General features: G+C 40.7%; 4 protein-coding genes across 5 annotated transcripts; all 4 read left to right on the forward strand.

Annotated features, from left to right (window-relative positions):
* The first annotated feature begins 1,130 nt into the window (after window positions 1-1,130).
* Window positions 1,131-7,150, forward strand: rbm24b (RNA binding motif protein 24b). Of its 2 annotated transcripts, XM_030782444.1 has the most exons (5): window positions 1,131-1,298; window positions 1,668-1,791; window positions 2,177-2,231; window positions 2,716-2,775; window positions 6,799-7,150. In XM_030782444.1, the coding sequence occupies exons 1-5, from the start codon at window positions 1,131-1,133 to the stop codon at window positions 7,148-7,150; spliced, it is 759 nt and encodes a 252-aa protein (XP_030638304.1). The 2 variants fall into 2 exon arrangements, with proteins under 2 accessions (XP_030638304.1, XP_030638305.1); XM_030782445.1 differs by lacking the exon at window positions 2,716-2,775.
* Window positions 7,151-13,217: 6,067 nt separating this feature from the next.
* On the forward strand, window positions 13,218-15,551 carry LOC115819694 (speriolin-like protein). Its single transcript, XM_030783195.1, has 3 exons — window positions 13,218-13,260; window positions 14,011-14,135; window positions 15,219-15,551. The coding sequence occupies exons 1-3, from the start codon at window positions 13,218-13,220 to the stop codon at window positions 15,549-15,551; spliced, it is 501 nt and encodes a 166-aa protein (XP_030639055.1).
* Window positions 15,552-16,049: 498 nt separating this feature from the next.
* On the forward strand, window positions 16,050-20,868 carry smpd5 (sphingomyelin phosphodiesterase 5). The gene is made up of 8 exons (XM_030782297.1): window positions 16,050-16,202; window positions 17,617-18,840; window positions 19,034-19,109; window positions 19,248-19,388; window positions 19,524-19,613; window positions 19,853-19,916; window positions 20,136-20,295; window positions 20,640-20,868. Exons 2-8 carry the CDS (start codon window positions 17,728-17,730, stop codon window positions 20,745-20,747), a joined length of 1,752 nt encoding a protein of 583 aa, XP_030638157.1. The 5' UTR covers window positions 16,050-16,202; window positions 17,617-17,727; the 3' UTR covers window positions 20,748-20,868.
* Window positions 20,869-21,523: 655 nt separating this feature from the next.
* On the forward strand, window positions 21,524-25,320 carry gpatch3 (G patch domain containing 3). The gene is made up of 7 exons (XM_030782597.1): window positions 21,524-21,959; window positions 22,119-22,564; window positions 22,710-22,884; window positions 23,332-23,391; window positions 23,645-23,766; window positions 24,756-24,883; window positions 25,134-25,320. Exons 1-7 carry the CDS (start codon window positions 21,524-21,526, stop codon window positions 25,318-25,320), a joined length of 1,554 nt encoding a protein of 517 aa, XP_030638457.1.
* The last annotated feature ends 1,120 nt before the right edge of the window (window positions 25,321-26,440 follow it).

Here is a 26,440-nt window from a genome sequence, read left to right on the forward strand (position 1 = left end):
GACTAATGAGTAATATTTTAGGTGTTTGTGATACTTATGCCAATACATTTGTAACAGGAGATATGGACAAATGGGATGGGCAATATCAGGGAATGATAGAAATAATGTACTGCTTTCATATAGCCTGAATGATGGTGTCCACTGGACAGTCACAGCGCTATTAGACATTGATCACTTTTATTAAGAGCTGTGGATTTAGCAAAAAATGTATATTATTGCTGTAATTTCGAGTTGATGGAAGACCCAAGACCTTACTTATAAGAAGAGAACAAAGCTGCTCTCCTTCATGAGGAGTTGTAAATAGAGATTTATTTGAAAATAGTATTTACAATATTATAATGTACAGAACTGTATTTATATTGTATGACAACAAACTGTTTAAATTGGTACAAAGATGTTCTAGAATACAGAATGTTTACAATTTCAAAGCTGTCTTTTTTGACTTGCAAGCAGAGTGAATGTCGTCACGTAAACAAACCACATAAACTCTCTCAACTTCATTCATTAATATTTCTCAACGCTAGTCCGATAGAGCTAATATAACTGACATGTGAGTTCCCTTTGTAGCCGTTGTTTTCGTTGTTGAACACTGTATTAAAATTACTCAGGAACTATCAGTGCTCTTAGAGTCAAGACTTCTCGGTACTGCTACTGCAAGAAACTGCAGTAAATATGTTTACAGATAACGCATAGCACTGACACCAGTCTAAACAGTCCGGCAGGTATAAATTACTTATGATTTTGTGGGGAAATTACTAATCGCTCCGAATTAATTTGGTGACTGGTTCGCCACGTGAAATCACCTTGATTAACTGGAGGCGTGGAGTTTTCTCAAGTTTGGGTGGAGTCAAAATGTGCTCACTTCATGATAGGAACTGACGAACTATTTGAAACCGGTTTGAGGTGACAAGAAGGGCGAGGGACGGTCGCACACAATATTACAACGTTTGCGAGTGAAAGACAGGCGTTCTTCCACTTCATATTGTCGCTACCTCAGAAGGAAGACTTTATCATTTCTGTGCACCTCACTAATTAACGAACACCAGCGGTTATTTATTTTCCTGTGTTCTTAAAGGACACATTGCACTACTATTATTTTTTAATCCTACTAACTTGCACTACCAAAGAGGATGCATACGACACAAAAGGACACAACCTATACCAAGATCTTCGTTGGAGGTCTCCCTTACCACACTACGGATTCGAGTCTTAGGAAATATTTTGAAGTATTTGGGGAAATCGAAGAGGCTGTTGTTATAACAGACAGGCAAACGGGAAAATCTAGAGGCTATGGATTTGTAAGTAAAGCCAATAATACAGTCATGATAGCCCATCGATTTTGGTTCAGTTTAAAATAGTAACACTCAAGTTATAACTCTTCTTCAGCGCGGTATTCATGTTTTTGTCATGCGGTTTTAACTAATGCACCTTAAGATGTAAAGTTACATGTGTATGGACACCCCAGATTATTGAGTGAGACACAAATATGATTAAGTTTATGGTTTGTTATTATAGACATCTAAAATCTGTTTGGTATACTGGAGACATTGAATGAATTCACGTTAAAACTTGAGGTGGTCCAAAGTTTATTACCAGGTCCTCACTGACTGGTATCTTTCTACAGTACTGCGCACCGTATTTTCTCCTCATTTATTTACTTGGCACAGGTGACTATGGCAGATCGGGCAGCAGCAGAGAGAGCCTGTAAGGACCCTAACCCTATCATAGATGGCAGGAAAGCCAATGTGAATCTAGCTTACCTTGGAGCTAAACCGAGGGTGATGCAGCCTGGTGAGACGATTTTTTTTTCTGTGTCATAGCATTGATTGCCAAGACTGTACAGAGTCATCTAACTGCCAGATAATAACTCCTTAGTCATATACATACATATATACATACACGTCATTCACATGTATCACCCAGTGAAGCAGTTTCAGACGGTAGACTTAAGAGTATTTATCTCCGGTGAGTTTACACCCAGCATGACAGTAAACTTAATCAGCTGATCCACAGCTGACACAGACAAAATGCAGGAGACACCATATGCAAATTTGTTTTGTACATGAAAGAACTTAGATCGCAAAAAAAAAAGGCGTTTTTATGCACATTTTTGAAATCCGTTGGCCTTTAGTGTGCACGCGCAGAGAGTGAATTTAAATTTGTTTTTTTGTTTCAGGGTTTTCATTTGGAGTTCCTCAGATTCACCCTGCATTTATCCAAAGGCATTATGGGTAGGTGATATCACTGCAGACACAACTGCATTCTGGTGTGTTTGTGTGAGGGGAAAAAAAAGTTTCATCAATTTCCTGTAGTACACCATTCATTTGTCCACACATGAATATGATACTGGTAGAAACAGAGGACATGACTGTAACTCCTATACTGATCTCTTAATGTAGTTTTTTTAGTCAAAACTTTCACAATGACTCATGCATTGAGAGAAACCATCTCATCTGAAACACTTTCTCTGACAGCACTTGGTTAACATATCTCATCCTTTATTTGGATCATTTAACATAATTAGTGAGATGTTTGATGTCCAATGTCATATTCCTTTTTGCAGTATCTGAATTTGAATCTTCTGTTTTATGTTAACTTTTCATCTCAGAATAAACTTGATTGTCTTTTTTTTTTCTTTCAACAAGAAGTCTGTGCATACAAAATGGTTCCCCTATGCTTGTGTCTTAAAAAAATCTTGTTTTCCTTGTATCATAGAGATAGTGACGATGAACATGCCTCCTTACAGTACCCCTCCCCTTTCCGCCAGGTCATGAGGTGTGTGTGTGTGTGTCTGTGTGTTTGTGTGTACCTTTTTGTGTGTGTACATTTGATTTTTTGCATTGTTGATGACTCTGAAAAGAAGTCTACGTCTGTCCCCGCTTCCTCCCAAAAATGACTCAATGTAATCTATCTCTCTCTGATCTGACAGGCCTGGGTACGGTTAACATTACCTGACATGGTGATTTGAGGAATAGCTGAGTCTGCTTTGTGCAGAATACTTAAACCATTACCAGTAGACTCAGTCACACTTTCAAGCTGAAATGGTGATTTGCTGCATGGATGTTGGTTTTTGTTTGATTTATTTTATTTTTTTATTTTTATTTATTTGTTTTTTGTTTTGTTTTGTTTTGTTTTGGGGGTTTTTTGTGGGGGAGAGTAAAACTTGTGTGCTTTTGGACTTTGGATGAAGTGATTTTTTTCAGAGCTAAACTGTGTGCTTTTTAATGGTTTTTGGGGGGGGAAAGGGTGAATCTTAGATTTTGGGAGCTTGGGACTTGGGAGGAAGTCAAGTCTTTGTCTTGGGGTGCTGAATATTTTTATGTTTCTTAACTTCTATTTACCTTTTTCTTCTTCTTTTTGTTTTTTTTTTTTAAACCAGTGCCTCAGAATTTTGTTATTGGTGGGTTAATGCTTTATTTTTTCCTCAAAGGAAGCACCACCAAAACAAAACGAAAAGCTGCATGTTGTCGTCTATCTCTTTTTTTTTCCCTCTTTAATCTATATTTCACTCTTTTTTTACTGGTGTGGCTGTTTTCTCGTCTCATTAACCCCTTGGCTTTACTTGCACTTTTCATTCGGTGCAGTGAAATGTTTTGATTGTTGGCTCCCTCACTTACTGTTGATGCACTGATGTCAAAATCATCAAACATTTGTACAAATCCTCTGATTCTTTATTTTCTTACCCAAAGACCATATTTTTTTTCAAATAACTGGCATGTGAGTGACATTGTAGTTAGATTACGATGGCAGGTCATGATCGCAGTAGTAAAATACAGAAGGGTTAAGTAACAGAGATGTGGGCACATAGGTTGTTCGCAGAAAATGAAGGAGTGAGCATGGAAAATCTTTTTTCAGTTATTCTGACCTGAATTATTTTCTTTGCGGAACCTTTGAGGCCTTGACAAAATGTTGGGGCTTCAAAAACCTTTCAGCTATCATTTTAGGGACCAAGTTATACATATAAAAGGATTATTTCACTCTCTGTGAATAGTCATGAAAAGTCATAACAGTCATAACGCTGCAGTCCAATCAAGTTTTGACCGACAAGATCAACAGTGTCGTTCCTTTTCTGACCTTCGCAACGGCACCAGGCATTTAATGGAGGTGAAGTTGTAGCTTCAAATAGGCTTAACTCACAGGCTCTGTTTTTCAAAGTATGTAGGAGCAGCTGTTGTTCTGTTCAACACCAGCATGTTCTTCAGAGCCATGTGGAAACCGAGCCTCGTCCAGCGGCTTTCTGTAATGCGTGATTCAGTCAGGCCAGGGAACAACAGGTGGGCAGTGAAATGTGTGTCCGGGGCCCGGCCATGCCATTGCCCACAGAGAGATTATCCGTGTGTGCCAGTGATTTACAAAACACCTTTATTTAGCCCTGAACTTTGAGCACCACAAAATGTTCAGCTCGTCCCAAAGAAAATGTGTTTATATTGAGTGAGCTGGCCCAGCAATGCAGTGACAGGATTATTTTTAACCTTGCTCCAAGAGGGGTAGGGTTTCTGTTTTTGCGTAGAGTGTACCCCGATGTTGCAGACACATTCCCTAAAGTAAAATGCACAAATGTCAGCGGAGTGCCTCGGCCTAAAGTAAGGGATCGCATTCTTGAAAGATAAAGCAGAAGAGACGCTCAAACCGGCTAAGCTACGCACAGGCTGTTTTAAAACAGCTATTGACCACCAGTAACCAATGTAAACCGACGCGGCGCCTGAAACGGCTGTATCAGTTTTGAGAACAGTGAGTTGATAATGCGATTTGCGATTTGAAAAGAAGTATTTCTGTCTTATCGTAGGTCTTGTATGGGGGGGGGGGGGGGGGTAGAAAGTGTAAGCGCGTGTAGCCCATGGTGAGGGAGGAAGTACAGAGAGAGGGTTTCTCAGCCTGAGAAAGCAGAGTGTTCTGCCATGTGTTGCTGAGAGGAAAGTTTCTCAGCTTGTCCTTTTGGGATGACAAGGGGAGCAGAAAATAGCATGCCTGCAGCCCCTCCTGTCACTCCATCAGAGTAGCAGAAGGGTGAGGATGCGTTTGTGTGTGTGTCTGTGTGTGTGTGTGAGAGAGAGAGAGAGACAGAGACAGAGAGGGAGACTGAGGAGTGAGCTCATATATGGCCAGATTTAACAGTACCACCTGTTTCTCCACGTGTTTGTACGAGGTGACTGAAGTTCAGTCACGTCAATAAAACCGAATCTGCTCGGATACAAGAAACCCCTTTTTGCCCACTCTCTGTCTATCTTTAGAACGGGCGCATCATATGAGCTCAGAGTAACTCAAGTCTGTCGGAGATTAGACTGTGAAGCAACACGCATGAATATTTTCGACGTGATTTTTTTTTTTTTTTTTCCCCCCTCACTCCGCCGATCCAATTCCGTCGACACAATAAACTCGGAAAGAAATGAGTAAACCGATGTTGAATTCCTTTAAATCACACAGATTTAGTGGGTGAGCGCAAGTCTTTCTGTCATTCAGAGTCTTGCTTTTTCAGCTTTGTTTTCTGAAGATTTTTTTCTTAGTTTTATGTGTGTGTGTGTGTGTGCGCGCGTGTGCATGCGTGTGTGTGTGTGTGTGTGTGTGATTGAGAGTAAGGATGGGGTCACTCTTTCGTCCTCTCTCTGACTGTTGTGTGGTGGTGCTGTTTTGCCTCACGGTGTGACAGTAACACAGTTGAATGACTGCCACTCTGACCAGTTTCAGGCCATGCTGTAGTTTTCCACTGGTAGCTTTTTTTTTTTTTTTGAGTGAAAACTGCTCTGTTTGGGTTTTTGTGTCGTTTGTTTTGTGAGTGGGGGATTGTTGAATAGTGAATTTTTTGTGCTGTGTTGTGTTACGCCTGCTTTGATTTTTTTATTTTTTTATTTTTTTTAATTGTTGACTTTCTTTTTTTTTTTAATTCAACAGAAATCATTATCATGTAATCTAATAATTGGGTTTACAAATGACATAGGGTTGCCATGATAGATGTTACTATTTTTACTCATATTTTCCTCCTAGTAGTCTAGTGACACAGTCGTATCACAATGAGGTCAGCATAGGTCACTCTATACACCATAATCCTAGAGGATCCAGGCATGTTTGCTAAAAATGTAATCTGGTTAAACTATTATGAGCACATGGAAATGAGGCAAGTCATTTATGGAATGTCATAAACAGTAGTAAATATTTCAAATCAGCTGGGTACATTCAGCCCGCAAAAATAAACCTGCTCGGTGTAGCAAGAGAGACAGTGGACGCTGTGTTAATTCAACATCATATTTTTGTGTTCTTTAATTAAGAATAGCTTTAGTTCCTGTTCCTCCATTTCCAAGGCGCTGTTGTGAAGGTCTGAAAGCTATCCAGCTGTCTAAGTCACACTGACACATTCACAATGAAGCCTTATCCGCTTCTCTGACAGCAACGTTTTACCACCCCCCCCCCACCCCCCACCCCCCCCCCCAAACCAGCCCGTATCTCCGGCCCAAATGACCCAAGATCCAAAGTCCATTCGCAGCCTTGAGACTGGGAGTAAGACTGAGTACATCACAGCATAGACCTGTCCTTTTCATGTCACCACCACACACCTAGATAACAGGCAGTCTTTGCGTGAAATCATATCAGTGACCAACGTAATGGTTTAGATTTTTTTTTTTTAGTGAAATCCTACCAAGCACTATTGTGGCAATCCTATTAGCGTAAGAACTCTACAGTGAATGTTTGGTGTTGCGTTGGGGTTTCTGCAGTGATTGGGTGTGGAGGTGCAGTGGCTGTATTTGTGTGACAGAGACCTCAGCCTTTTGCCCGTACTCAGTCGCGTGTATTTCTGTCCCTCAGGATCCCGGCGCATTACGTGTACCCTCAGGCCTTCGTCCAGCCCAGCGTCGTCATCCCCCACATCCAGCCCTCTGCCGCCACCGCGGCTGCCGCCACCTCTCCCTATCTGGACTACACGGGCACCGCCTACGCCCAGTATTCGGCCGCGGCCGCCACCGCCGCGGCCGCCGCCGCTTACGAGCAGTACCCCTACGCCGCCTCGCCCGCGGCCGGCGGCTACATGGCCACCGCCGGGTACGGTTACGCCGTCCAGCAGCCCTTGGCGTCGCCTGCTCCGGGGGCCACCGCCGCCACGGCCGCTGCCTTCAGTCAGTACCAACCTCAGCAGCTCCAAACTGACCGCATGCAGTAGAGACTGAGTCCACAGGCCAGGGCCTCAGATAGGACACTTGGGAGAGTGGAGGGGAATTTTGAGGTGCTGGTGACGGCTAAAGAGGTCGATGTGGTGGCTCATGTGTGACCACTACTCATATTATTTCTACCAAAGAGCAAAGATAAGAGGACAGAGATCATGACACGTACATTTTTATTGTTCTTCTAAATGTTGTATTTGTTGTCGCTTTTCATTTGACATTTCATTTATAGTATTTAATATTTATTAAAAGAGAACAAAAAAAAAATAGATCTATCTCATTACGTATGGCCTTACTGTATGACCGTCATTTGAAAGATTATATAGCACTGAATATAAGTTTTCTTTTTAGATTTACCGCAGGTGTTCCAGAGTCTGGGACAATGTGTAGCCTATATAATAACCTATTATTGGATTGAAAATGTCCTACCAGGTATATGTCTGAATCTCTAATGACAACTAAAGGTCACTGTGAGGTATTGCAGACTGAAGAGCGCAGACTGGAGTATAGTGAACGCTGTCATTCTAAGAAAGTACCTGTGCTATTCACAGACTTCATATTCTGATGCCAGCGTTTTGATCTATGCATCGTTTATAACGCGCACGAAAAGCACAATAGACCAAAAACCACAAAAATGAGAGAAACCCTAAAATGAGGTTACAAAAGGCCTTCGAAAAATACACACGTCCATGCACAGTTTTGAGTGTGGACGGTTTGTTTTGGCCTTGTCTCAACCCCTGTTCTGTTCTCTGAGCCAAACCATGGATGTGGCTACTCTGTTGGATGGTCACCTACGAACACAACCCCGTAGAGACAGAAACACACAGGCCTTGCCTTACACAAGGTGTTTCTCTTCTAGTCACTCTGTGACCTGTGTGGAAACACTCATTAAATTCTGGGCCCAGTCATGTCCATTTGGGCAGGAAGGGGAATTAAGGCCCACAATTTGACATGATGTCTCTCTGTAAGTCTGTAATGCTTTTCATTAAAGCTTGATATAAGATTTAGTCAGAATGTGGTCCCTCAGTGCCTTAAACTATTTTGAAGGTAATCTAACAGACATTTCTTTATTATACCAAGTTAGGTGCCTTTCTGTAGAATTGCCACAATAGTCATTTCATCTTGCAGATCCGTTATTACGTGTACCTGCACTGATAACATTCTCAGTTGTGTCTGATAGTAGTGTACTCAAAAAAAAAAAAAAACCACGTAGCTTTATAAACAGTTTTTTATTACGAAGTTTTAGAAATATTTTTGAGGAAGAATTTTGTGATCTATTTGGTCTGCTGCTGGACTGTCAGGGGTATTCTGCAGTTTAGTGTGTAGAAATGTATTACAAATTCACAATAAAATGAAAGAGTAGCATTGTACTGTACAGTTCCTGCTTTAAATTGACCTTTATTATTAATTTTCTCTTAGTATATTTGATAGCTTAACATTTATTGTTGTCATATTTTCTTATCAACTTAATAAGATATAGTATTTTAGAATACTGGTCAGTTTTTATACTTGAACCATTTCATACAAGGGAAATTGTTGAAATTTAACTAATTGTTTCTGTATTTAATTTCCGGGTCCTTGAATATGGCAGTATTTTTTTTTAATTGACATTTTGGACAATTTAAAGTATTTTGAAAAATAGTTTGATGTGATATGATACATGATGAAAATAAATAAAATATCTAACTGTAGAATGTTTTGTTGTCTTTCTCTAGGACCATTTGAACGCCAACAAACACCAAACCACACACCTAACCACACTCACACTATGTGAACAGATCCATTAGTAAAAAGCCCCTCCCTAAACATTAAATTCCAAGTGATACCTTTCATTTAGAGTAGCTTAACTCTAATGGAGCCCTCTTATTGTTGAGTACAAAGCTGTAATCTGGTTTCTGGCACTTTTTGGTGTGTATAATGTCTTTTACATTTCGCTGAATTGATAGAACATCTCCTGTAATATTGATGATATGGACAAAACTATGCAAGTAGAAGAAGTAGGAGACAGTCATTGGATATTTATGCTGGTAAAACCAGGGTTGTTTTTTTTTTACCCTAGCAATAAATAAAAAGCTCAGTGTCCCACAGAGAGGCAACAGATAGACTGCAATGATAGATGATGGAACTGGATACATTTTGAAAGGACAGGTGGAAAAATGTTTTCTTTTCCAAAGAATGTGACCAACTGCAGGACTACATTAATGAGACCTCTCCAGCTGTCATGTTTGTGACGGCCCCTTTGATCTCCACTGTTTAACTCAAGTAAACTACCACTTTGTAATTTAGTAAGAAATCATCTGCTGACTTTTTGCACGAGAATAATGTGTTTATTTTATTTCAGTGAGACACCAGCAAAGACACTAGAAAACCAAGTAGGATTTTACTCGCAAAACAGATAGAACTACACTAGCGGACAGACTGGAATATCAATACAAGGAATGATAAAACCGTCGCCAAAATATTTTACGTCGACTCGTCTGCTGTTCCTTTCTTATTCTGTGTTTAGTGTTCCACTGCATCATGCATTTTTGTGGCTTCCTGCTCATGTCACATGGATCTGTAATTCAAGCACATCCAAAATAGTAAGTAGGTGATAGCCACAACCCCCCTAGCTCATGTGCGGCTGTGCTGTCATGGAGAACATCCACACGCACACACACACACACACACACACACACACACACACACACACACACACACACACAAAATGTTTCAGGTCATCCTTCTCTCCTCTGAGGGATGAATATCAGTCAGATGGAAAGCACAGAAGCCGTACTGTCTGACCTTCACAAACACACAAGCGAAGGCATGTTCCACTGTAGTCTTATAGCCCCTCAATCAGCAGCAACAGCTGCAGCCCTCTCATCCAACGGTTTTTATCCGGCCGTTCGCCGAGAGGTTAAAAAAAAAAAAAAACACCCATCTCTTTAACTTAAGACGAACCTGGTAAAAGTCTAGGAGTCATGCATGCATGCATACACATATGCTATGCACACACACACACACACACACACACACACACACACACACACACACACACATATATACACACAGTTTGTCTGGATTACAGGTGTTAGATGAGGGGTTCTCAGGCTTATGTTATATTTAACGGAGGGGTATTCTCACCACTGTAACTGTGCACGGCTGATGGATACATGTTCTATATGCACATGCATGAGAGTACACAGATATGAATTGTTTTAAACAGCTCACCAGTGTTCGCCACGTGTTTGTAGCAGATCAAGTGTAATGGTTTCCTGTGGTTGCTAGTGACCACAGTAGAAGTTCCCTCACTTGACATCTTTCTTATTACACTTTGTGTGTGTGTGTGTGTGTGTGTGTGTGTATTGGTGTGCATTAATATGTTTAGGATTTTTTTAATATACAGGATACATAAACATCTCTCTCTCTCTCTCTCTCTCTCTCTCTTTCTGACAAACGCTCACACATGAAGGGGGAGGGGGGCAGAGAAAGAGAGAGAGAGAGATGTCAGTGTCACATAGAGTAGTCCATTTCCTTAATCACCCATGCAATCCCTGACTGTGAAACGCATTCAGTGATACAATGTTACAGTGACACCTGTTGGCTATTAGAAACAACAAGCAAGCAAAATAATTGTTTTACTCATTTTGTTAGTCACCAATATGAAAAGCAACAGGAGACAAAAAAACAGCAGTCAGTGATAAAAAAATGATTTGACATCTGTGAACACGTGGACACCACCACACGGTAACAATGGTCCAGTCATTAGCTAGTCCAATCGTAAACCTCAGAAGCAAGGCTTGCTGGCCTTAGCATCTGAGGGAGCAAAGGTAACGTATATTAAAAAAAAATATGTACAAAAGTCCAGTCAAACTGGTCAATGAAGCTTTAGAGGACATGTCTTCATTTACTTATCTTTACTTAGGTGGAGGAACTAAGCAAAATATGAAGACAAGGTGTGGTAAACCAGGAACAGCTCTCTCTCCTTCTTAGAGCTAGGTTAGCTAAAACAGTGACCCTAAAGACCAGGTTCAGGTTAGTTCATCACACAAACTGTGAGCTGAAGTCCATTGCACTGAAACTTGGCAAGTGATGAAAGACACTGTGAAGTTGATCCACTTATTCATCATCAGATACCTATACTCAGTTCCACAGATTCAAGGGCCAGATGTGAATGGGAATGAAGAGCTATCGGAGAGAACACTGGGAGAGAAAATGATCATACAGGCTGGGGGAGGGCAGTGGACACACAGCTCCTCTCTGGGCATGATGAACTGTCACTGAGTCCCAAGGACTGTGTGTTTGCAGTAGTAACTAGTCTTCACCTCAGTCTTCTTCATATCTTTCTTACCTTGTAGCTGTAAATCATCCATGCCTGTACGTTTGTCGCTTAAATATTTCATGTGTCGAATTCAATTTATTGCATACGTTGATTTTGCATGCAGACAGGATGAATCCACTGCATGAGTCAGTCACTGTAGCATAAATTTACTGTGGACGATACTGTATGTACGGACCTTTGTACAATGAGTGGTAGGTGTGAGATGTAACTCTAATCCAATGGTTTTATTCCCGTTCTGGAAGGCTGTTCCCACGCTCGGAATTTACATGGTCTTATTTAACCAAACCATTTTGACATATGAGATTATGAGATTATGAGATTGTTATTTTTGTGCATATAATGCTCTGTTGAAAGCTCTAAAGACTGCCTTTCCTTCCATTATAGTTCTTGTTGATACATACCCATGATGAAAATGTATATCTGTACATTTCCTAATTATCATGAAAAGGACTGATTGCTTCAATAATATAATTGCCTCAATAAACAGTGATCATGTCCAAATAAACAGCCTGTGCACTTCTTTGATCAGTCTATCGCTGGCAAAATATAATACATAAAATTGACCAATAGGAAGGCAGAAAACTTTCTTTAAGCAATATATAACTTCAATAAAAATGAGTGTTTTTAAATTTAATACGCAATAAAAGAAACACTAACGGTTAAAACGTTTAACAAATGATTTTACATTTTCCAAAAGTAATGTATTCTCTTTAGTGCACTTTGTACATTGTTAATTGATAAATCAAACTATTCAGTTCATTATTTGTCATTATTTTGAATGCATTCTCCATTTACAGCAGCTTCTCACAAGTGCCAAGGTATTGGGGTTGTGAGACCAGTTGGGACCATTTGTTTCCAGTTTAAATAAATAGCAAACAACACCAGTTACATCCTATTGGTTTCAACTGGGTGGAACTGGTGAAGCAGCCACTGCCAGTTTAGACTCTATTGGTCTAAATGGGTTTTAAATGGTTTCAACTGATATTCTTAACTGGGCAAACCATTAGAATCTGAAAACCCAGCTGGATCCAGCTGAAACCAGTACAGACCATTTGAGACCCGTTCATTCCAATAGACCAGCTACTGGATTTTCACCTGGAATTTCCACTAGGGGAGTGCCTTGCTTTTTTGGAGATGATTCTCTGTTGTCGTTTCATCGGGCATCAAATTTGTGTAGAAATATTTCGCTTCGTGTAGATTTAGTTTTACTGAAATTTCATTCAGTAAGAAATAGATAATGTGATTGTTAAGTCGACTTTTCCCTAGTTTAATCGTCTTTTTGTCCGAAGAGGTCGTTTATTAAGAACAAGCCAATTGCGTTCCAGAAGAGACATTTACTATGTGACATCATAAAGATATTTACGTTCAGTTTTTCGGTAATTCTGCAAACTTTGAGCTAAATTAGACCAGCAGGGTAGGGGGCGTGAAATCAGGCTCGCCTTAAATGGATAAGGCAGATCATAATGCCTCTTTACATGAGGAAAACGAAAAACTGAGGCGAGAGAATGATGAGTTGAAACTGATGTTAGGTTTGTTGAAGGAGAACTTCGAGCTTCGTTCAAAATTGCACAGCTTTTCGTCAGTCCAAGATTTATTTAAGGAGCCAGTTGATAACCGTGAGTTTACTTTTAGTCACAACAGGCCCATGATAACTGTAAATTTTACTATGCGGTTCTGGTTGTATGTAACAAGAGCCACCACAGGGGGGTTGCTGAAGTCGTTGCGCGTTTATGGAGTCAGCGATGTATGTCGGTCCTCTTGAGGACCTAGTCACGCTTTGGAGAAGTAATATTCCAGTTGTTTATAAAAAATTAAACGCATTTCTGTGAAACTGTTTAATGTTTATAGACCATAAACACCACATCATTGCTATTATTTTGTGTGCAGCGAGGAAATCAGTAGTGCACTGGCAAGACACGATTGATGAAAACAGCTTCAGAAGTAACTTGTGTAAAAAGCCTTTTAGAACATCGTCTCCCATAAGCTTTCTCTGCCCCGATAAGAGTTCTAAAGAAGACCACTTACATCCAGAGCTTCCAAGCACCTCCTTAACATCTCTTCGAGTGAAAGGTTTGTGTCTAAAGAGGGTGCGGTGAACGAGTCTCACCTTTTGTCCGTAAAAGCACAGACATCATAGATGGCAAATGTATAAGTAGAAGTACTCTTGCTAAAAAAAAACTACTCGTAAGTGGAGTTAAACTGGCAACCGCTTTTGTAAAGTGTAAGTGAGTGACTATTTTACTCTTACTTATATATTTTCCAGGGAGAGATATTTGAACTCCACCTGGGATAATTTTTTGTTTTGGCAAAAGTACTTCTACTTTTACTTATGCCGTCTTTGACAGACATACAAGTAAGAGTGTGAGAAGGGGGGCTGAGTGAATTTGAACAAATGGTTTTGAGAAACTGATCTTAGTTTGTCCTTGTAAATTACTTTGACAATCAAAGAAATTACTGTTTGTTTTCTCACCAACTAAATGTGAAATGTTTATTTTTGCTATCATTTTTCATATACTTTTGCAAATGGTCCTGCAGATCCACGACGATTGGTGGGTGAGATTGCTTTTCAGCTGGATCGCAGGATACTGGCATATGTTTTTCGGGAACAGTCAAGACTGTATGGATTCACAGTCCTTAACATACAGGATAAGATACTAGAGGTGAGCATGTATATTTTTAGGGTGACATCAGTGCATGACCATGGAACCACAAGTACCACATAAAACAGCAGGAGAGCTCCAAACACAAACTGTCTGTAATACATTTGAAAGCAATGCATTACACATTAATAAGCAACCCATATGTAAACATGAGGTATATGTAGATCATGACATCATTTGGACAGATGAATGAAAATAACTACAAGGTACTTTGTAGCCATTATTGCCTCATCTTTGAACAATGAATGATTACTATAGTATGGTATTGTATACGTATATGTTGCTATGTATTTTTACTGAGGGTTTTAAAAGGCTTTTTTTCTCATTCTAGAAATCCTGTTAGAGATTGTGGTGTTTAACTGGTTGAGTTAGTCTTAAACTGTTTGTACTGAATGCTGAACAAATACTGTAGTGACCTAACTGAGCTGCTCTGCTAAACATTGTCCCTGCATGTCTGTCTACCTTAAAGTTCCTGTTCTCATTTCCTGTTCTCAGTCTTGTGTCCTGTGCATGTCCGGTGATGCACGTTCACCTGTTCTCCATGGAATTGCGTCTTCTACCGCTTAGAGGATTCTGACTGCATGACTCTGTGACGAAATGTGTCTGTGATGGTCACCTTCCTTAACGTTTTCACGACTTCTTTATATCTGTTTTCTCTCTTTTTTTCTTTTACTGGAAATATTCCAGTATAAAAAGACACAGTTTTCGGTAAAAACCTCAGTCACGCCGGTCGCAAGATAGTTAGGTTACATAAATCTGCAGTTTCCCACCTTCTGCTCCATGCCACAATATTCTCCTTCTCTTCCCTTTACAAACCTCTTATTCTTCTTTTTGTGTTTGCAAATGGTGTGTTGATTTTTCATCTACTTTCCCCTCAAGATAAAAAAAACTTGTTTTTCACATACAAGAATTTCCTGTTTGAGATTGCTTTGGGTGTCCGTGTCAGCTTCGCTTGCAGAAAGACAGAAAGACAGAAAGAAACCCATGTGTGTTGAGTGGTAACAACACGTTAGTATTATTGTGTTATTACCACTACACACAAGAATGAATATGTCGGTTTTCATGTCTGCTCTCTCGTGGCAGGTCTCCACACACCCAGTAACAGGAGAGGTGGACGAGACCTATAAACAACAGCTTTCTGAGCGTCACATGGACCTGAGGGACAGACTGCACAAACTAGGCTACAACACGATGCTTCACCCATCCTTCACTGAGTTCATCATTAACACATTTGGAATTCTTAAGCAGCGGCCTGATCATCACAGTGCCCAGAAACTGGGATACAATAATCCAGATTTCTTGCGTAAGGTGATTGTTGACGTAGCACCATCAAAGCTTCTCAAAGATTTATTGCTTCTTCTGAACTGCTTGTCCTTTATGGCAAAACAGGATGGCAAACCCCTCTTTCTGTGGTAGATTTGCTCACGCCTAGACAAGCCTGATCTTGCTTCTCCAGCAGGGGAAAACACAGAATGAGGAATAGAAAGACTGGATTTCCTTTTTAACAATGAGTCATGGGACAAGAATAAACGGCAGTAAAAATAAATTTGAACTTTTCTTCAAGAACACAATAAATTCCGATAGGGCTAATTAAAATCTGTGTCTTTTGCCTTTTTTTCTGGAGAGTGTCAAGTTTTGCAGTCCTCAGTCTTTAAATATATACGCTGTTATCTTTACAGAATGAGAGGAGCAGAATTACCACAGCCTTGAGGAATGTTTTTTTTTCCTCGTTGTTATAAATATATATCAGTATTAGGGATTTTGCCCATCAGAGTGAGACTACTGAGCTGTCTGCGGGGAATTTACAGCAGTTTTTGACGTGTACGAGCAGAAGTCCGTGTACGCGCTTGACCTAGTATGCTTCTCGTTTTCTGACAACCGCTGGAGGGATATGGGAGAGGCAAAGTACAGTGATCCACAAAATCTTCCAATGTGGGCACTAATTAAATTCAGGTGCTTGTGCTCGAATGGATATAAAAGAGCAATACTTTTCTAAGACTGGCATCATCCCCTCATAAAATCAGAATACACGACGGTGGGAAACTATCTAATTCAAGGTTCAACCAGGTAAGACAGAGAATGCAAGTATCAATTTACAGTAGGCTAAGTTAACTAGGCTAGCTCAGGTGGTCAGTTAATAGACAATTGTTAGCAGACTAACAGGGAACGAATTCATAACTTCCAAGGTTGTTTATTAATGATGATATGAGGAGACTAACTAAGAGATGTCAATAATTGAAACACATTTGGGGATTGCTACATTTCCCCGCTTAATTTGACGTCAAGATCACATGCAGGTCTAGCGAACCTGCACCCAGCCCAAGACAGAGCAAGCTAACTTTGGTAGCCAGCCAGCTAGCCGACTGCGGCTTTAAGTCCTCTTTTTAAGTTACAGTCAACACTTGTTTAAGATCATGGTGCCTTGGTTATGTCATTTTCCTGTGTACAGATAATTATATGCTTAGTTCATACTTTCCCCCGATAAGATTTTCATTTCAGCTCATTGCAGACTCTAGTTGGTGGCTATTTATCCGTGACTGAACAGTTGGGTTAGGGTTAGCGGTGGTACCATTGAACTAGCGATACCTATTAATTGTGGTCGTTTGCACAGCAAAGTATGTTCAGTTTCAGTCTCAGTTTGAAATAAACTCTTTCTTTCCTTCGAACCTGATCAGTGTTTGTGCTGAACACATCCCTGTTGTCACAGGACGATTAACGTTAGTGAAATTGTGCAGATGGCGAGGACTGGATTAAGAGCACTCTTCAGCAACGCTCGCATCTTCTTTTCTTGTCCCCCTTTAACATTACTATTCCACATATCCTTGCTTTAAGCCACTGTAATCTGCCTCCAGCACGGAGCACGCTTCGTTAAAGCGCCAGCTGGTGCACAGTTGTGTCGATGGTTTTCTGGGTTGAACACCCTCGAAGCTTATACGACCTCTTTTAACACATCGGTACCTGCTTAAGCAACTCATGAGTCAGAGTGAAATTTTCATACCTTTATTAGTTTCACTCTGACTCATGAGTTGTTATCGGTACCGTATAATGCCCTTTTGAAAGAACACTTGAATAACAATTTTAGCTTTATCTAAGGAGTCATCTGAAGTATTGAAGACACGTCGAATATGTTGTGTAGTGATTTGTAGTTGAACCGCATGACAATGTGTGCTGCTATTAAGAGTAAGATTATATTGGTAAATTCTACGGGAATATTCCCTTTGAATTCAAGCATGTAGATCATCGTAACTGTGTTTGCTTATCTATGTTGTTCATGCATGAGCAGATCATCACAAAAAAAAACAAAAACAAAAAAACACACACAACATCAAGGGGGACACAGGCCATTTATCCTCTCACTCATTTTAATGTGTAGTCTTGTGGGAGTGTTGTGATTAGCAGCGGGCGTTACACACACACACACACACACACACACACACACACACAAAATTTAAATTGTAATTGTGTGATTTTTACCTTTCAGGTTTTCCGCTTTTGCCACATATGACACGGTCAAAACAACCAAAAATGTGGCCAGTGTAAAATGAGAAGGACTTTTGCTCTATCTCCCCTCCCTAATGTTCAGCGGTGAGGTATGGCACTGAGAGAGTCCCCATTCTCTAATGGATTTGTGGAGGGTCTCCATGCTTTGGGATGGGGGCTCATTCTCCCCTGTTTCTGGTTCCTCGACCGTCTCATCGCGGTGTGCATGTCCACCAGTCTGGAGCGCAAACAGCGGCAAGAGCAGGAGTGCTACCTCCACCCTCTCAAAGTCTTCTTCGGTTCCATTGTCTTCTTCGTCCTCTTTGTCATCACAGCACCGATTGCCTTTTTGGGGTTTCTGCTCTGGGCTCCCCTTCAAGCAGCTCGCCAGCCTTTCTCGTATCACCGCGAGGTGCCATCTCTATCACTGGAGGACAGGAATGTTGGTTGGGAGGAGGCTGGAAGAGTAACCTTTGGATTTGTGACCGCAAACCTGTGCCTGTTGCCAGACAGCCTGGCGCGCTTCAACAATCTCGGACACACGCAACGGCGCGCCGCGGCCATCGGTAAGAACATCGTGCAGGGCGTAAACCGCCCACACATCCGTATCTTCGTGGACTCACCCAGTAGTTGCGGCACTCTTAGCCCCTCCAGCAGCCTGCTACCCCAGTCAGCTCCCACCTCGTATGGGTCTATAGAGGCCGGCGCTCAGTCCAACACTACGGATAGGACAGAAGGTAACCCCTGTGCGGACATGGTTGCGTCTTCGCCTTGTGATGACGACGTCTGCTTTTCCCCACCGTCGGCGCGTCCGAACCATCAGCAGCCGTCCGTGACCAATAGCAACCAAAACTCCAATCAGCAAGGTGGTAGGGGACGCAGACACCCCCCGCGGGCCTTTCAGACGCTGGGCAAGGACAGCGATGTGCCAGTGGAGGTTTCCACATTGTTCCCTGCCGGTGTTGATATTGTGTGTTTAGAGGAGGTGTTTGATAAGAGGGCAGCTCGGAAGTTGACCAATGCATTGGCACCGCTCTTTGGGCACGTGCTCTATGATGTGGGTATCTATGCCTGCCATCCTCCTGGCAGATGCTCCTCCTTCAAATTCTTCAACAGTGGCCTGTTCTTAGCCAGCCGTTACCCCATACTTGAGGCCCAGTACCACTGTTTCCCCAACAGCCGGGGAGAAGATGCCCTGGCGGCCAAAGGTCTGCTCACTGTCAAGGTGCAACTGCTATTTTAATGTAATCCTTAATACCTTTGATTTTATCAGCTCTTAACTTTTTTTGTTTGTTTGTTTTGTTGATCACAAGTGTGTGTGATGTAATATGTTAAGTATAAATTGTATTGACATGATGATGGGAATTTATGAATGTTTAGATTTGTACTGTCTTAATGGGTTTCTTTTGGTTTACCAGCTGCAATTAGGTCTGGAAAGGAGAGAGAAGAAAATGGTTGGATATTTTAACTGCACTCACTTACATGCTCCTGAAGGTTTGTTACCAATATTATTTGTTTCTGGAGGAAACTGTCTTTTTTACATGTTACTGGAAGAAAGCACTAAAAATCTAAAACAGTTTGGATTAGCACTGTCACATGGTAACAGAAAATATTAAACTTCAATCTTTGAAGGCGATGGAGAGATAAGATGTGAGCAACTTAACATGATTACCGACTGGATTGACGAGTTTCAGGGAACAACCAAACAGGAGGATGAACTTGTTATGTTTGACGTTCTTTGCGGAGACTTCAATTTTGACAACTGCTCACCTGGTATGTATACAGTGATGTAAAGTGCGCATGCGTCAGTTCACCCAGTTCGTAAACTTTTAAAACAGATATCTTATTTCAATAAAAGACATGTCAGTTTGGGTGATACAGTGTTCATAATTCGTCTTACCTGATCAGATGACAAGCTGGAGCAGACACACAGGCTGTTTGAGAAGTACAGAGACCCCTGCAGAGCTGGTCCTGGTAAAGAGAAGGACTGGGTTATTGGTATGTACTGTGACCCACTATCACTGCAGACAACTTCTCAGATTCTAAATACAAAGAGAACTCAGTACTGTGCCATGACTACTGCTGGTTCATACACTCGTATTTTATTAATATTATAACTGATGTATATTTATTTAAAAAAAGAAATAATTTGCTTTGAATTACTGCTGGTATTTAGGTTGAATTGTAGTAGTGCAATTGAATTGCAATCAGTTCCGTGTTTTTAATTTTCCTTTCAGGCACTTTGCTTGAACAGCCTTCCTTGTATGACGAACATGTGAGCACCCCAGAGAACCTACAGAGGTGAACCTGAGTATATCCTTGTTTTGATGAAATCGTTCAAATAATCATCTGGAGGGACATGTTTTCCTGTACTTTAATCAAGCCAATAACTTTTTTAACAGTTATACATAAATACATTGACCAAATAGAATATAAACCCATTAGAGCACATTTGCAGTAAGTGGAATAAGTTTTTTTTTTTTTTTTTTAACTCGAAGAATGTCCTGTCTGTTTCTTTAGGACTTTAGAAAGAGAAGAACTGCGTAAGGAGTACATAGCACCCCCGGTGCCTCTGAAGGACACTCCCCACGAGTACCCTGAGCCTGGGAAACCCTGGGTGGGCCGGCGCATTGACTACATCCTGTACAGAGAGAGCTCACTTGCCAAACTTTGCCAAACAGTATGTGTCTTCGCCATGTCAAGTTTGCTTTTCCTCCACAGTTACTGCATCTCAGAGTGCAAATAATGGTTGGAGATCCACGAACCTAAACTTGAGGACAGAGGATGGTAGAGTGGATGGAAAAGTGGAAAATCATAGGTGTTTGTTCCTCCAGTTTCTCCTAATGTGGACTCTACACTTACAGCAACGTTCATATTTAGCTCATAATTTAATTTTTAATATCTACAGAGCAGTCTAATCAGTATGCATAGCACGCTGAGCAGTGTTTTAATATACTTTGTTTGGCAACAAAAAAAAAAAGAGTTTTTAAAGTGAAGATCTCTAATCTGCTGTGTTTGCTTTAGGAAGTGGAAGAGTACACCTATGTGACCCAGCTGGCTGGTTTAACTGACCATATTCCTGTTGGCCTGCGACTCAATGTAAACCTGGGATCTGACGACAATGAGCCATAAAATAAGACACATGCTGCTTACACCTTAGGCAAAGCCTAAAATGTTATAGATGCAATGTACAGAGTACTGTTTACCACCCCTGGAAACGGGAAAATCAAGGGAAATTGTGTAAAGGTGAAAAAAAAAACCCACCCGAATCCTTGGGTCAAGAAAAAAATGCAGACAAAATTTTCGTCTGAGAAAAAAAATCTAAAACACTTTTTCAACATTCCTTCATCTTGTGCAATGCCAGTAATTTTATTTCATATTTTAATTAATGTTGGGGTTTAGTGCTTGGGGGTTTCTAAAAGCAAAACTATTTTCATGACAACATGTTTGTGAATTTTTAAATAAAAGACAGTCTTTTTAACACCTGAATTTCTGATGGAATAATTTAACGCACACATTGTTGTCTTTATAATGCACACCATATATATGGTATATTTTCATAGATGAGAAGATTTTGTTTGATTATCTTTTCTACCAGCACAGCAAGAGCTTTTCTGGTCACTTTAGATTGTGAAGTCTTTGCCTTTACAGTCCTAATCGTATATATTTGAAGTAAAGGGCAGCCTTAAGTCATGTATAGAAAAGTCGCTGAGTATTTTGTTGGTTTGAAGATTAGGCTTTTCATGTAAAGCAAACACGCGTGTCTTTTACGCGTATTTCCCTTAGCGCATACTTTTCCTATGCTACTCAGTGCTAAGATTCCGGTCTCAATTGAAACTATTATTTTGAAAAACTGTCAGCCATTTTGGAAAACGTAATTACGCTATTTCGGCGTTACCAAAACAAGTATGGCGAATTCTGATGAAGCCGTGTACTTTGCGATAAGTAACATTCCTGCCAGATACCGGTCCGCTGATCTTCGAAACTATTTTAGCCAGTTTATCGAGAGTGGAGGTTTCATATGTTTCCACTATCGACATCGACCGGAGGTCCGCGGGGAAACAACAGAGTCAAGAGAGACTGAGGAGTCAAACGAGGCCCATGACAAGCCAGGACATTCTCAGTGTACGAATACGAAGGAAGGAGACCCGAAAACTGGAGAGGTCAATGTAGTCCAAGCGTCGCGTACATCAGAAAAGACATGTTGTTGCATTGTTTCTGTGCGATCAAAAGATGCAACGCGCTTTGTGAAGATGTATGCAGGCAACCAGTGGATTGATTCCAAGGGAGACTGGCTTGCAAAACGTTGTGTGATCCGGAGAATAAAAGTATCTGATCACAGAGGTAAGTGGCAGTACAAATTTCTTCCGTTATAAATAGCTTTAAGCCTTTGTATAAGAATCACAGCCTCTAACTGATGAATACCTCTGTGTATTGTCCGTGCGATATATGGGATATTCTTTTGTTCATGTGCCGTTAATCATCTCATTTTTTCTCTTTTAGAAGACAATGAATTTCCTTATAAGACGAAAGCAGAGCTGAGGCGTCACATAGCGATGTCGGAGCGCTTTACTGAAGCACATCTGAAAGCCCTACCAGAGTTAAACCCTCCAGCCCTCATGCCATCCGGCAACGTCGGTACACCTGTCAGCGTCTTTTTACAGCTCATCCAGTCATGTCGGCTACCCCCACGGCTCATCCGCAAACTTGGCCTCACCTTCCCCAAAACAGGCTCTAATCGGCGCTATGGCAATGTGCCTTACCAATATAAGAACAGTACTGTAGTAGCCTCAGCTGAAGAAAGTGTGTTCACTGCGGGAGGACACGAGATCTCAGGACCTGGTAGTGTGGTCCCGCCTAAAGAGGGACCAAAACAGCCTGTTGATTCAACACATGAACAAGACACTCCAGATGCTGAGAGTGAGGAAGCCCAGTCAGATGCCGATGATGTGAGTGATATTTTCTAATGCTTGATATTAAGTACTCAAAGTTCTAAAGTTCGTGGTTTTAGAGTTGTTAGTTTGGGACTGTTATTGCGGTAACTCTTCTTTTCATTGTAATGTTTTTTTTTTTCTCTGATGGCTTGTTGTGCAGGATGACGATCGCTGTGAGGAATGGGAGCGACATGAGGCCCTCCATGAAGATGTCACCAGTCAGGAGCGCACCAAGGAGAGACTGTTTGAGGAGGAGATTGAGCTCAAATGGGAGAAAGGAGGCTCTGGTCTGGTTTTCTACACAGATGCACAATATTGGCAGGAAGAAGAGGGTGGTAAGCTGAGCTGGTCTTTTTTTTTAACCCTTGCCCTTTGACTTATGTGAGGATAGATCATTGGCTTAATAACTATAATATGGTTTTGTATGCTGAATGAACAATGAACTATCACAGTGACTGTGAGAGAAATATTGCTTCAGGTCAGGCCTTTCCTTTCCTTTCCTTTTGAGTTGTTTTTTGGGTCAGAACCTTCTCCTTTTTAACTATTATAAGCGTGTGCCTCTGGTGGCCCACTGCCAGTGTGTGTAGCAGTAATTAAGAAGGTAAAGAAATCTGGGCTGTCACTAAGGACTCTTAATGCAGAGGTTTCAATACCTTTGCTAAGCTAGAACATTTAATTAAACAATCTGTGTCTTTGAGTGGCTCATGCATGCAGAATTTGATGGTTTACTAAAAGCTCCTCTTATGTACTTTCCTGTTGTGTTTTTTTTTTTTCTTGGATAGATTTTGATGAGCAGACGGCAGATGATTGGGATGTGGACATGAGTGTCTATTATGACAAAGGTAACCAGCATTTTTATCTGAATAAAGGATATGTTGTCTTTAACAAAGCTGAACTGTATAAAATAAATGATAACAAATGATTGTATTCTATGCATTTGTTTTGAATGTTTCTCTCTTTGGTTTCTCTAAAAGCCACTACTGCTCAATTCTGCAGTAATAGAGTAGTCTTATTCTTTCTCTATTTGAAAAGCAAATAATCACTACTTCACGTTTTTACTCGGTTTGTCTTCATGGTCATAATGTCTCTTGTCAGATGGCGGGGACAAGGATGCCCGGGATTATGTTCGTATGCGCTATGAGAAGAGACTACGGGAGGGCCTGGAGGCTGCATCTGGTCAGCAGCAGCAAATCGGCAGTTTTGAGAAGTTCACAAAGGTAGGGAAGCCCTGATTTCCATTGACCTTGTTGGGGACGTGAAAGACAATGTGCCTTGTGTTCTTATTTTCTTAAACAGTCATGTCTTTTGAATCATGCCAGTGACCAGTGAAGGTTTTCAGTTGAAATGGTTATGTCAGAGTTTTGCTCGGTTCAGAGTCCCATCTTGGGCCCGGTCTTATAGCAGTGGGTGATCTATCAAACTGATCTGGGGACTTTGTTTCATTTACACTTATGCTGTCATTCAAATTCAAAGACGTGTATGACCAAGGCACTGGCAAAAGAGCTGGAGCTGGTCCCTGGGTGCTGCACTGCGGCTGCCCACTAGTGTGTGTGCTCACTGCTCCCAGTGTGTGTGTGTGCTCACTGCTCCCAGTGTGTGTGTGTGCTCACTGCTCCCAGTGTGTGTGTGTGCTCACTGCTCCCAGTGTGTGTGTGTGTGTGTGTGTGTGTGTGTGTGCTCACTGCTCATTCCTCCCAGAGTGTGTGAATAGGATGGGTTAAATGCAGAGGATGGATTTCTCCACAGGGATCAATGAAAGTACTTCTTCTTAAATTCAAGAGCCTGTAGTGTGACATCAGTTCATTTAAAATTCAAACTTAGCTGAAATGAGTTTAATGGTAGTCAAGTCCAGAATTCCAAACTGAGCACAACACTGCTTCACAGCACTGAGTGGCACATCAATAATTGTAAATCACTGTGGTACAATTTTAATGCTGAGTTCAAAAAAACCTTTAAATTTCAGTTCTCTATGTACGTCATACCCTCTTCTCTGCTAAGAGTCCCTAGCTGTTGTTAATGTCATATGCTTTTGAAATCATGATTTGTACATTTGAAACACATGGGCAGTGATTCTTTAATTTTGTGTATTGAGAGACATGGACAGTCAATCATAATGATTTGTGAAATGCCTTGTTTTCGCGTCTCTGTTTGTGTCCCTGTCGTTTTAATATGTTTCTGATGTGACTGTTTTGTATTTGTGTTGTAGGGAGTAGGCAGGCGGGTAATGGAGAAGCAGGGATGGAAGGAGGGAGAGGGACTCGGTTACAGCCAGGCAGGGATGCCTGAAGCCCTGGAGAATGAAGGCCAGCACCCCAGATGCAAACGGGGGTTTGGGTGAGTATAGTATGATAATCATTTCTTACATACATCACTGTAGACTGTAGAAACATAATGATCTATGTCATTTTAATGGCAGCTTTTTAAGGAGTCTCGCCATTGGTCCCTTTCAATCAAAATCCAATTTTTATTTATTGTACACGACTGAATTTATTATAGGATTCATGAAAGATTAAGGTTTGAGTCATTCTTAAAAAAATGCAGATACATGAAGTTTTGAAAAAAAAAAATTGAATTTCATTTACAGGTACCATGGAGAGAAACTCAGCTCTTTTATGCCACTGAAAAAGTCGCGACCAGACTTCCACATATCCACTATTTATGATAAGCCTAAAGACATTGACAAGGGGGACAGTCTGTTACGGCGTCAACCAAGTACCAGCATGAAATTCAGAGACTGGCGACCAGGGGGCAGCGTTGGACCAAGTAGTTGACCCCTCTTTATGGACACTTACTTCAGTAATTTACAGTACGGACATGTGTCTGAAAGTGCAAATTTTATAGCATTGTTTTTACAGTGTGCAAGACAATATTTTATATGTATTTTAAAAATACTTTTCTTGAAAAGTCATTTGAAAATTTGTTATGTTTGAACTTTGAAAGGTGCAGGACACTAACACTGTTTTTGTATTAAATGATTCTAAAATACATTCTGTTTGTGAATGTTATTAATTGACTTCAACAACAGGTGAAAACATCTCAAGAAAAAATTGCAGTATTTCCACATGAACATAGTGTCACAGGGCAAACGGCAAATTCACTTACATTTTAACTTTAGTTGTTTAGATTCCTTCTTCTGGGTGTCCTTCTATTGCTGGATAATGACACCAGCAATGAGTCAACTGTAATTTATTCTTTGTTTTTATGCAGTAACTTGGGAGAAAAGAATCACTACATATGTTGTATATGGTGCTTGTTGACTTAAGCCACTGACTACATCGAAGTGAATTTGCTTTCCAGTGTACGTGTCTCTACTACATAACATAGATTTTTAATATGTTGTCTGTAAATTCAATTCATTTGAAGTCTTCCCAGTATCAAACCACTTCCAACTCCAGTCCAGTACACACACACACACACAAACACACATACGAACTAAATCATGAAAGCATTTTTACATTTAAAATGAGACAGAGTCAACTAATTTATTAATCGGAAAAGAAATAATTATTGGTGGATGGTCTTACAAGTTAAGCGAATCAATTGACGATCATTTGTTAGAACTTTTATTTTGAACATGTTGATGATCCGGAAGTAGTTCCTCATGTTGTTGTAAACTGCAACCGAATTTCAGCGGTAGTTTGCAAGAGGTAAGATTTTCATATGTGTCTTGCTACATATAATTTAAAATAGCTTACGACAATTCAAACTTTTACATATCATGTTCGAAACCAAACACCAAAATGAAAGTAAACACACACGAATCCAGAATATCTAAGCAAAACGGCGCGTACCAGTAGCAGTGATGAAAACGCACGCTTGTCGTTGAAGGCGAAGGTAGGTGATATAGTATACAATGGCACTGTTTTGAATAAAACGGCACTGGTTTCACCT

This window comes from Chanos chanos, chromosome 8 (assembly GCF_902362185.1).
Source record: "Chanos chanos chromosome 8, fChaCha1.1, whole genome shotgun sequence".
NCBI classification, from domain to species: Eukaryota; Metazoa; Chordata; class Actinopteri; order Gonorynchiformes; family Chanidae; genus Chanos; species Chanos chanos.